Raw genomic sequence first — 12,571 nt, 5'->3', positions numbered from 1 at the left:
CTCAGAGACTTGTAATTCCTGTTAGGTGAATGACAGAACAGCCTCCTACCTGGAGCATTGGAATTGTCTGGTTTAACAGATGGAAGGAATTCATAAAAAGCGGTGACTTATCCATCCACTCTTGAGATTTTTCTCTTAATTCCGCCAGCTGCCTCAGAGTTACATTAGACTTAAAAGACAAAGAAACAAACAAAGATCTGGCTCATTAGTATTTGTCCTATATTCCAAAAAGATATCGTATGGTTGTTCTGTTATATTACTCTATGAAATAGTTCTACAATGTGGAGTTAGTAAAAGATATCCAGAAATTTCTGACTTGGCCAGAAGTCTTTAAATAACAGATCATTTAGGGTCAATATCACTTACAAAAATTCTGGAAAATTGATAACTATTTTCATTCACACAGTGAATCTACAGTCAAAACGAAAGAATGTTTTCTGGAATTGTCAAGCTACTCATTTTTACCAATAGTATATATTTTATCAATAAACATCTTTCTTCAAGGAAATAAGACAGATATTACTGGTGTGTTACAACCATTTTTGGAAAACAATTTGACAAAGTTCATTAAAATAAAATATGTTCTTCAATCTCTCAATCTTGTACAATTATCTCATTGAAATAGAAATGCCACTGTGTAAAATCATATATATGCGCAAGAGTATTTGCCGTTAAATTGATTATTTTAGCAAAACAAAACAAGACAAAACAAAACAAAACTTCAAACAAAATGAGTGCCAAACTCTGAAGACTGGTTGAGTCAATTCTATAGTATAAAAATGCCAATAATCTGGCCCTCCCTGGTGACACAGCGGGTTAAAGCACAGCACTAAGAAGCTAACGCCGCTTCCGCATGAGTTCGATTTCCACCTGCCCCGGAGGTGACCACATGGCGTGGCAGACCTCTCCTGACCCGCCCGCTGCTCCCCTCTGCAGTGTACTTCCGCGATCTGCCTGTTCTCCTCCCCACTCTGTCTCTGGTGAAGCCTCTCGCCACCCCTGAGCCTCTGGCCTGTACCCCAGTTCTGCATGCACAAATAAATAAATCTTAAAAAAAAAATGCCAGTAATCTTCAAAAATAATTATTTAAATTATATCTATTGAGTTAGAAGAATTTCATCAAGGAACTGCTCTGTGAGTAAAGCAATGTGTAAAAAATATTATAGTGCAACCTCATTTCAATAATGTAAACAATAAACTGTGTTCATATGAAGTGTGTACTTGACTTCATTTATGCAAAATTATGTAGAAGTGTGTGATCAACGAAATAAATAAGCTGTTAAGACACAAATAAGGACATTCTAGAACTCAATGATGGTCCATATCCATTTTATAGACCTAAAAAATAAAGTATAAATAGAAAAGCAGAAATATATATCACTTTCACTCTACTAATTTAAAAGTATTGTTTATAAATAAAATCATTAAAATTAACTTAAAATGAGAAGGAAATGCTATTAATGATTAAGTTAGTTATATGATAGTTATAGTTATTCATAATACTGCTTTCCTTAACATCTAAATAACTATGATAAATTAAATGTATCCAGATAGGAAGCCCAAAATCTATAATTTTGGGATTGTCTTTGTTGAAACTAATTATATAATGTTCTAATACAATTTTTTTCTAGTGCTATTATTTTTACATACTTTGAAAGTTAGGCAACAGTTGAAAAATTTTCTGCTTCTGGAGTTAAATTGAAAAATCAGAGATTTTGCTTCAACTAACCTCATTCTCTAGTATCAAAAAGCATCATTTCCCTTCAAAGGGCTACTGCCTAGTTTCTATCAGTTACACATACAAGGCAGAAGTTGAGAAATATTAAGAATTTCAGCAAGTCAAGGGTTTTAGGAGGCCACATACAGAGAATCAGACTTCATGAGCTTATAACTGGTTTGTTGGATGCTTTAAAAATCACATTAATAAGGAGATAGAAGCTTGAAGTTGTAGTGCCCAACCTTTTCCATGATTGCCTTTGTGACAGGAGTGTACGGTGCATACAAAATCCTTCCCAGCAACATGGGTTTCAGGAAAGCCCAAATCACAGTTCCAGCAGGCATGTTAATGATGTCTTTATAAAGGGAGAAGCAAAATGGTGCTGAAAGGAAAAAATGCAATGAAATAATTTAGCCTATGTATTTTAAATCTTTTTCATCATTGTGAAGTGACAAGAATTATTGTTATCACATCTTCTTCCTCTACTGACAAATATGAGCTATTTGGTACTGAAGTAAGAAAGCGTAACAACAAACTATTCTTGGGTGTGAAAGTTTAACCTAATAAGCCAGCCCATAATAAATGGTAGCAGTTTCCAAGAGAAGTGAGAAAGGGTAGAAACCACATTTCAAAATTTCTTTCAGCAGATCCACCTCAATAGCACTTGCTTTAAAAATGTATTCAAGGACCCTCCCTGTTGGCACAACAGGTTAAAGCACAGCACTGCAAGCGAGCTCAGCAGCTTCAGTGTGAGTTCAATCCCTGGCCCCGGAGGTGACCCACATGGCGTGGCAGACCCCTCCATACCCACCCACTGCTCCCCTCAGCAGTGTACTTCATTGATCTACCTGTTCTGCTCCTTACTCTACTACCTGTTCTGCTCCTCACTCAATCTTTGGTGAATCGTCTCACCTCTCCTGTTTCTCACCTGTACCCCAGTTCTGTATGCATAAATAAAAAATAAATCCTAAAAAAATAAATAAAAATAAAAAATAAATTTATTTAAAAAAATGTATTCAAAATGCGGTTACTAAGTATTAATTACATAAGAACAACACAATAAATATTTGTTGAATGAATAAAAGATGGATTAACTGTTAATCATTGATATATTAGTTGGAAAAGCTCCACAAATTAGATTTTGCTTCTCAGAATTTATAGATTAAATTGATGACTTCGATGTACCAACAAACATTTGGAGTTCTGTGGTATTCACGAAGCTTTTTGATGTGTGATGCAAATTTCCAATTTTAGAAAATTTTAAAAATATTGACCTGAGCAGGCTTAAGTTTTGCAGCAGACTTCCTGGGTTCAAATCACAGCTCAGAGCTGCGTGACCAAGATTAGGTTATTTAGCCACCCTGGTCCTCCTTTTCCTTTATAAAATATAGAATAGCGTATACCTCGGGAGTTGGTGGGAAAAGGAAGTTAATACACACAACAAGCTTGATGCATACTGAGAGTAGTGTGTTTTCTGTTTTTTGTGCTTAAAGGAAATTATTATTTCATTATAGAAGGCTAACACATATTATGAAGAGGTGACACTACAATACTTATTTTGAAGTATACTCACTGGTGTGCAAGGGGATTCCATATTTTGAAGCAATTTGCTCTTTAGTTAATTTGTAAGTTAAAAAATCCTTGGTGTGGTTGCCTTTATGCCTCTGGGAAGAGGGCAGCAAAGCAGTTAAATATTCAGTGGTAATTCCTTGCGAGCACAGCGCTTGGGAGATGGTACTAAATGATCCGTGGGGTGTGTTCATCCGGTTGCTTCTGTACATAGCCTGTGAGACATAAACCCGTGACAGATGAACAGGATGTGAATGACACATGCCACTGGAAACAGTCTAGGAAAAAACCCTGACAATGTGTATTTTTATAGTTTCCTGAAACCCCAAATGTAAATGCAGGACAAACACTAAAAACCCCTTTAAGTGGAGTTTTCTGCTGGTGATTTTTCCAATGCATCACGTTTGTAGTTGAATGTACTATGACTAATACTGAATAGAAGTTAAAATGACAAACAAAATTTCCCACTGGAACATGATTGCATGACTTCCCTACCTGTGTTAATGGAACATTTCTGGGCAGGTGCATCTGTTTCAGTGATTTCATTTTGTCCAGCAGTGGACGGGTGCCAGAAGCCATCTGATTGAGAATCTCTTTTAGCCTTATGAAGAGTTCTATCATCCTTTCTACCGGCTTTTGATCTTCCCTAGGGAAAAACACCTAAAACGAACAAAAGTAAGCAATTTATGCAAGAAATTCGAGTTCTTGCATCCTGTTGTTATTGAGATTATTAAAAGGTATAGCTGCTTTAGAAAACATTTTGAAAGTTCATAAAGAGTTGAACATAAATTTACCATACAATCCAGCAATTCCACTCTTATGGATTTGCCCAAGAGAAGTGGAAACATATGTCCACACAAAGATTTGTATAAGAATGTCCATTGTAGATTTACTCACAATAGCTGGAGTAGAAACACAAAACGTGTATTCTTAAAATGCAAATACAATATTTGATAATAAAATAAAATATTACCATGTTGTAACATGTATGAAACTTGAAAATGTCATACTAAGTGAGAAAGTCAGACACAAATACTATATATTATATACTTCAATTTATATAAACTGTCTGAAAAAGGCAAATCTATAAAGATAGAAAATAGTTAGAGTTTGCCTGAACGAGGGATCACAGGAAAATGACTTCAAATGGACATGAGGTTTCTTTATGGGTTGATGAAGATATCCTAAAATTCAACTGTGGTGCAATTCTATCTATGTGCTAAAAATCATCAAATTGTTCACTTAAAATGAATTTTGTGATACACAAATTATACCTCAATAAAGTTGTCAAAAATAAATGATTTTAAATGTGTGCATGATAGATGCAAATTACATAATTCCTCCTACATATTATTGCTTAAAAATCATACAATGCGCTCCTAAACGTCAGAAAAAGCCCTCTCAAAAAGCTCATATGATTTATAAGGCTTAATCATAATCACATAATACTTTCCTGTTACAGAAAGAAACATTGAAAATATTTTAAAACTTTAAATTAATTTTATCCTCTCAGTCGTTTATTCAACAAACATCAATTGAGTTGTTTGCTCTGTTTCCACCCCCGGGAGAGGTCAGGGGTGTACAGAGGGGCACGAGTTGTCATCATGCTTCCACTTGGGTGTTTAGGTTTAATAGGAGGAAACAAAGTCGACAATGAACAAAAGCTTGAGAAATGGAGGAGAAAGAATTTAGTTGAAACATGAAGGGTCTTCTTTCAAGATGGAAAGTGGTACTTCAAGGGAGAGAATGAACAAACTGCTGAAGAACAAAAGAGAGGGAGATTAAGGGGAGAGAGAAAAATCGGGAGGTTCATATGGATGGAAAGGCTTGGTGTGGTCCAGGAATTCAGTTGCAGAGATTTCACGAAGACTAGGTTCATTAACATAGCTACTAAATACAATAAAATTTTCTATGTTAGAATTAGTATTTTCATGGCTCTATCAGCTTTGCCAAACTTGTTAGCCCCTCTACAGTGATGTGAAATAAGTTGACTAATGATGAAAATTTGTGCTATTTTTGTTTGCAAAACTGGAACAAATTAGGAATGGGTCTGAGCTTTTCAGGTTCATGTCTATCTAATTACTAGACTTCATAAGAAATCCAACAGTTGGCTTCATATGTGTTCTTCAGAGGCATGCCGTGAAATGAGGGTTAAAAGTGTAAATTAACAAAAGTAATAATTTTTTAAAAAGATTTTATTTATTTATGCATACAGAACTGGGGTATAGGCCAGAGGTGCAGAGGCAGTGAGAGGATTCACCAGAGACAGAGTGGGGAGCAGAACAGGCTGACTGATGAAGTACACTGCTGAGGGGAGCGGCGGGCGAGACAGGAGAGGTCTGCCGCGTCATGTGGATCACCTTCGGGGCCGGGAATAGAACTTTCACTGAAGCAGCTGGGGCTAGCTTGCAGTGCTGTGCTTTAACCTGCTGTGGCACCAGGGAGGGCCCAAAAGTAATAATTTTATTTCCTATGTGCTTTAGATTATAATTTATATAAAATAACAATTTGTTTAGACAGGGTTATTTGCTGAGTTCCTCTGTGGGTTAGGTATGGTTCTTGACATTTGAAATATTTCAAATGTGAACAAAGAGGTCTTTATGGAGCTTATATTCTAATTGGGGTAGACAGGAAATAAATAATAAAAACAAATAATAATAGAATATATTGTGTGTCGAAAGTGCAACTGAAAACCATAAAAGGAAGTTCAAGAGGCTGTAGGTGAAGTTGGCTGCATTTAAATAGGGTGGCTACTCAGGCCTTCTCAAGGTCAATGCTGAGTAAAGACAAACAGGTGAGCAAATCACGAGGAGGGCACTTCTGGATTGCTGTCTACAGCAGCCAGGGGCTCAGGAAGTCCTGAAGTAGGCCATGAACTTTTAGAGATGGGGAGGGTTGTACAGAGAATACGGTTTCAGAAAGATATAGAGGTTGCCTTGAATAAAACGGTGAGTTGTTAGAAAGGGTTGAGACTTAATAAAACTTAAGTTTTAAAAGGATCACTCTGGCTCATTATGGAAATGTGGAGCTTGGGGGTCAGGTGTGGAGGCAGGGAAGCCAGCAGAGGCATTGCAGAAATATATGTGTGGGATAGAATGACCCAGAACAGGATTGTTTATAACTAGTCCTGAAACTTTGCACCTCCTTTGCTATCAAGCTTCAACAATATGAGTCAGTGGTAGTATTTCTGGTTTCCTACTTAAAGGGAAAACATTATTATTCTAACTTTTGTATTTCACACTTATATATCAAATTTAATTCCTAGTTCTTGGGTACACAAACTGGGAGTTAAGAAGGCAATAATATTAATTCCCTTATCTATAAAATATGCAAATTTGCAAATATAATCTCTATGGCCCCATTTAGCTCTAAAATAAAGCTGTAACTCCAAAAGTTGTGTAAATGGATGTAGTCCTATAGTATCAGAGAGCAAACTTGCACCATCAAATATTTTTATATTAAACTATGAATTTAAAAGTATCTCATCAACAGCAGCTTGCCTTGTACGTGAAGTTGTAAATATCTAAATAGTGCAGGAGAGTGAGTCCAATGAGGTAAGACTGCCGGGACCTCTCTGGCAGAGGCAGACTGCAGAATTCCTCCATTGCGTCTTCCAGCTTGGGGTTAGTCATGTTAGCATCACAAGAATGCAACCAGAAGACACGAGAAATAATCTGCAAGTTGGAAGAAAAAAAAAATTTTAGCTGTGAATCCTTTGATTTCTGTCCATTTGGAAGCTTTTTCCCCCCCCCCCCCGCCCCCGGACATTTTTTAAAAAGATGACAAAGTACCCTAACAATCAAGTGATTTTTTTTTAAATGTAAAGCAGAGGTGACTTCAACATAACTAACCTTCAAATTCACTAGAGAACTTAAGAAATAAGCTGGGGGAAAAGAGACAGAAAAGTTTATGATGAGTCCAGGTTTCTTCTTAAACCACTGGGTAGATCCAGAGAGGATAATGATTTGGAGTAAGTCTGGGAAAATGACTAGTTTGAAAGTCATGTTCCCTTTAAAATTCCACTCTCAATTTATTAAAACTGCATTTCACTTTTACAATCATTCCAAGTTGCAATCTTTAGAGTACACCTAGAGCCTAGAGCTGAAAGGCAAAGAAAGCAAGCCTTGATTCTTGAAATAGAGACATACACCCATCCTGGAGTTGACCCTGTGAGAAAAGCGAGGTGTAACCATGGGAAGGAAGATGTCAGGTCTACTGTAACTAGGTTGAAATAAAGAAACAGTTTATGAAATTCAAAACTGTAGAAATTTGTTCCTCTTATTTTTTGAAAGGAATAAAATGTGAAAATCCATTTACATTTTTGTATTTACTAATGTGAACCTACTTTTCAAAGTCAAAAACATGACTACTAAAGTTAGAGCTTAGGATCAAGTGAGCAAAGAGTGAGATCAAAAGAAAAAGGTGAATGAATATTTTTGTAGGAATGAGGGGGGAAAGGGAAGACAAAGCAGTTTCAATTTTCAAGTGGGGGAACCAGTTAAAATGGCAAAGGTATACTGACAAGTATTCCAAAAGCAATCTTAATGATTTTTTAAAAATTATTCACTATTGGGGATTAACCAAACAGTGCACAGAAATAATACTTTCTGTCACACTTAAGTTTTGGGTGGATGAGGCCTTAAGCTCTATAGCTCTTTTGGAAAATTTCTATGACACTTCTATACAATGGACTTGGAAGATAAGGTGTTTTAAGAAAAAAACCCTTTTATCTGCCTATGAGTTAAAAAGATATATATATTTATTATACCCCAAACTTATGCAGTGTTCCCTTGACCAGCTCTATTTTTCATATAATGTCTTATCTTGGGCCTTTTAAAAAGTAAAAATGAGCATTCCTTTATATTTAGTTTCATCAAATTGTAACTGGTCTCTGATTTTTTTTCCTCCGTGGAGCTTAGTGAAACTTGACTTTGGTTCCTTCAGAAGATAGGTGCCAATTTACTTCAGAGAGCATGATGGTGACTGTCAATATAAGGAATTACTGATGGCCCTGCCTGGTGAAGGCCGCTGGGGGTGATGTGAAGGAGAGGACACAGGAATTCAGAAGTAAGAGAAAGGCCACATAGCCAGAGAGATCCTGTTGCTTCAAGGTTGTCCTCTTCACTTAAGAATTAGGTCTCTAATTTTATCATTTGCATGGAATATTCACTAGCGTTGTGTATATTTTCTCAGTGACTTACTGACAAGTGCTCAATAAATACTACTTAAATGCTGTTAAGTTTTCAGAGCCTGGATTTAACAACCTTACCTCAGCTCTGTTATCAGGGATTGGGATGGCCAGCAAGTTGTCGATACTCCTGTTGGACATTCCTGTTGTTCTCCTCAGTTCATCTTTCAGCTGTTCAACATTTTTAAACATTTCTATTAACTGGCCTGCAAGAAAAGAAAATCACTCACTCACCGGTTGCAATGTAATTCTTTTTATTCACACTAACTGAGAAATCTTCTAGTTTAAAATATATTTAACTTGCATGTCCTAGGTCAGGGCTGTCTTCCAGTTTTGGCAAACTTCACATCTTTAAGATCTATTTCTATTTTTCTAGATTTATTTCTATTATGATATCATTAATCCATGGAAACAGATTTTTCTGTGTTATAAATTTTCCTTTGATGTCTATGATGCCAGGTTGATTCAAAGAAAATATGGCTTCCTCACAAACTTTGATCATACGATGTACTAAATATATATATCTTCATTTTATTTAAAACATCACACTACTTCAAAATGCTTTTTAATCTCAGATCATATGATAGTGTCAACTTGTGCTTAATTGGGTAAGTCTGCAACATAATGACATAGCACATTTTCCCTTAATTTTGCCCGAGCACACCACAGTTTATAAAGGGGTTTCACAATCACTTCCTTACTTTTAAGTAGAATATGCTTAATTTCAAATGTTTCTAGGAAAGTGGTTATCATTATTTCATCTCTGGGACACTTTTAACAGACTATGGTCTGTATTCGGCAGGTACTTTTCTATTTCTTTGTAGGAAGTATGCATCATGCAAATATGCCTTCTTTATTTTGGGGCTTAGTGCCCTTCCAATTTTGTGACCCCTCTTTTCCCAAATTGTAAATGAATGGCTTTCTTTTCAATATTGAGGTACTATGCAAAAGAGAATATATTGTACGATGCATCAGGATCAGAATACTAATAGGAGGTTCTGAATTGAGATTTCTGTAGACAGCACATTTTAAAAAATCAGATTATTTTCACAGAAGTAAATAAATTTCATTTTAGCTCTTGCAACTGACTATCTAATGCATTTTAACATATCCAAGAAACAAAGGGCAAATGGTCTAACTAGTTAAATTTTTGAAGAGCTTTTTGCTGTGAAATCAAATTTCCCTGCTTCATTCTCTGCTAGCTTTCTGTGTGTTTGCTTTAGACATGTAACCATATTTGAAAGGTTCAGGTTTCTTGTGTGTAAGGGCAGATAGCAATATAGGTTTGATGGGAATTTCAAGACAGTATTTCTTAAGCTGCTGCATAAGAACCACATGCATTCTACTAAGATGGATTTTAAAATATGTATAGGGAAATACCTGGATTTTCAGAAGTGTCTACACTTTTATTAACATGCAGCACAGCTTCCATGGTTGGCATTAATCTTGTGATATTTTCCAAGTAATTCATTTGCAAAGCTTTTTCTAAAAACCTGGAACAAAACAGAAGAGACGGGAAAAAATGGAAGTAGGCTTATCAACCACTTGAGAAAGGATTTCACCAAAGAAGACAACAAAGGGAAAGCTCACCCATCCATATTTAAATTAATTTTGCTTGGATCCCCAGTCAGCAAATCTCTCAGATTTTTGGATACGATATTGTCGTGGTACAGTAAGTTAGTTGCTATTTCGGTGCCAAGCTCTGCTGCTTCAAGGAGTCGCACATGAACCACACTCTCTTCACACAAATTCTCAAAGTTCACATTTGATTGCTGGCACATTTTCTCTAGTGAGTTGAAAGTTTCAGATTCACAAAGAAGTTGGGTCAAGTTTCGAAGCTGAGAAAGCTTTGCAGAAGGGAGAAAGAGTGGGAAATAGATTAGTTATGTTATTCTAATATTTATTGACAATAGGCAGCCACAATTGTTTTACTACAAAAGAAATATTTTGTATATGTGTTCAGTAACTTGGTATTTGGCAATGGTTGTTATTATAAAGAATTATTTTTTGTCATTTTGGTTTATTGGTCTCTTGGAAATTTCATAAAACTTTTAGATCTACTAGATCTTCCATCCCCAACTATGCTCATATCATGTAAATTCACAGGTTAAGGAGGTATAGCTTAGTTTTATCTCGTTTACGTCACAAATGCTAAATTTAATTTTATGTTTTAGTATATATTTTAAATCATGTGTTTGGTTTGGCTTATAGTTTAAAATAGTCATTCTTCCTCACATTCACTAGAATAGCTTCTTTAAGACAAATCAGTCAACCAACCAAACAAACAGAAAATAGTAAGTGTTGGCAAGGACAAGGAGATGACAGAACCCTGTGCATGGTTGGTGAGAACGTAAAATGATGTACCCACTATGGGAAATGGCATGGTGGTTCCTTAAACAATTAAAAACAGAGCAACTGTCCATGGTCACATGAATGGATCAACACAATGCAGTATATACATATAATGGAGCATTATTCAGCTTTGAAAAAGAAAGGATCTTTTGCCAGGACTACTACCTTCCAGTAAGTCACCAAAATGGCCAACACTAAGGGAAAGAGGAGAGGTACCCACTATATGTTTTCTAGGCCTTTGAGAAAGCATGGAATTGTTCCTTTGGCCATAAACATGTGCATCAATAAGAAAGGGAATACTGGAGACATCAAGGGGATGGGTCCTTTCAAAAAGGAATGCCCACTCATGTTAGTTACCATGGGAAAACTGGAAGAGTCTGTAATGTTGCCCAGCACACAGTTGTCATTGCTGTAAACAAGGAATAAGATTCTTGCCAAAAGAATGTTTGTCTTGAGCATATAAAGCACTCAAAGAGCTGAGAATGCTTCCTGAAATGTGTGAAAGAAAATTATCAGAAAAAGAAAAGGAAGTCCAAGAAAAAGGTACTTGCATTCCGCAGAAGTGTAGTCTGTTCCACCCAGAGAAGCTCACTGTATAAGAGCCAGAGGGAGCCTGAGCAGCTGAACCCAAGCCCTGTGGATTCATGGCATGGTAGGTGTGGGGAGGAAAGACTTCTGGATGGTTACAGAAAAAAAAAAAGGAGAAGGAATTCTGATGCATGATACACCATGGATAAATATTACAGAAGACATTATGCTATGAAAAATAGCCAGGTACAAAGTTAAGAGATACTGTATGATCCCACTTGGATGAGATATCCAGAGTAGTGAAATTCATAGTGGCAGAAAGTAGAATTGTGGGTGCCAGGGACTTAGGGAAAGGGCATGGGAGGTGGCTGTTTAATGGACATAGGATTTCAGTTTTACAAGATGAACAGTTCTGGTTGTACAATATAAATATGCTTAACACTAAGGAACGGTACTGTTAAAATGGCTAAAATGGTACATTTTATGTTCTGTGTATTCTGACTAAATTTTAAAAATTGACATAAGTCTTTTAAAATCTCCCTTGGTGCTACTGGGTGTGATGTGTCACATACACTTGGGGGTTTGAGGTTCTATATTTCTGAATCATATACAGTGTTGTAAGCCAATGTTACCCTAATTAAAACAATATTTAGAAACTGCAGTATGAAAATCACACACAATTTGAAAGGACTGCATTGAAAATATAGTTAGGCACACACCTGTTTTTCCCTAAGTGTCTGCACTGTTATTAACATGATCTTCCACTCTTACCTACTGGGGGAAACTAGGTGTTTTTGTTCTAGGGAAGTGCTGAAGGGCTTAACATTCCACACCCAAAGGAAAAGGAGAAAAATGAAAATGAAGTAATTTTCTATGCTGTCAATTATATTCTTGTCTGCAGTTCACTATGCTCTTGTGTTCTAAGGATGTCTCCCCCAATTCATACTTCCTGGGGAGAAAATGATGCCTCTGGGAAAGTCAGTTGGGCTGTGTTTGGAAGCTACCCTGGAGCTATTCCTTTTAAGAAGTGAAATAATTTAGAGCACTATCTAAAGAAGCAAATAGATGTGTCATTCATTGCAGCTCAGTGAAGTCAGAAGCTGCATTTTGACAGAAGTGAAATGTTTTATGGCACAGGCAAATATTTAGGAATATTTCCTTCCATATATCAAATGGTACCACACGACGGTGTGTCTCTGATGAGAGGTTTATAGTAA

At 36.3% G+C, this 12,571-nt stretch overlaps 1 protein-coding gene across 1 annotated transcript in view; it reads right to left on the bottom strand.

Moving 5' to 3' along the window:
* The window catches only part of ABCA12 (ATP-binding cassette, sub-family A (ABC1), member 12), a 162,348-nt gene that overhangs the window by 63,338 nt on the left and 86,439 nt on the right, over positions 1-12,571 (bottom strand). Inside the window, exons 12-19 of the mRNA XM_004674322.1 lie at positions 10,065-10,321; positions 9,855-9,967; positions 8,556-8,680; positions 6,787-6,960; positions 3,782-3,946; positions 3,291-3,501; positions 1,960-2,099; positions 50-169 (exon numbers count right to left, since the gene is read on the bottom strand). Of these exons, the coding sequence (XP_004674379.1) occupies positions 50-169; positions 1,960-2,099; positions 3,291-3,501; positions 3,782-3,946; positions 6,787-6,960; positions 8,556-8,680; positions 9,855-9,967; positions 10,065-10,321 (1,305 nt within the window). The remainder of the gene's footprint in view (positions 1-49; positions 170-1,959; positions 2,100-3,290; positions 3,502-3,781; positions 3,947-6,786; positions 6,961-8,555; positions 8,681-9,854; positions 9,968-10,064; positions 10,322-12,571) is intronic.

The sequence above is a fragment of the Condylura cristata genome, unplaced genomic scaffold, assembly GCF_000260355.1.
Source record: "Condylura cristata isolate star-nosed mole 26May11 unplaced genomic scaffold, ConCri1.0 scaffold00002, whole genome shotgun sequence".
Lineage (NCBI taxonomy): Eukaryota > Metazoa > Chordata > Mammalia > Eulipotyphla > Talpidae > Condylura > Condylura cristata.
This window is presented reverse-complemented; position numbering and strand designations above follow the sequence as displayed.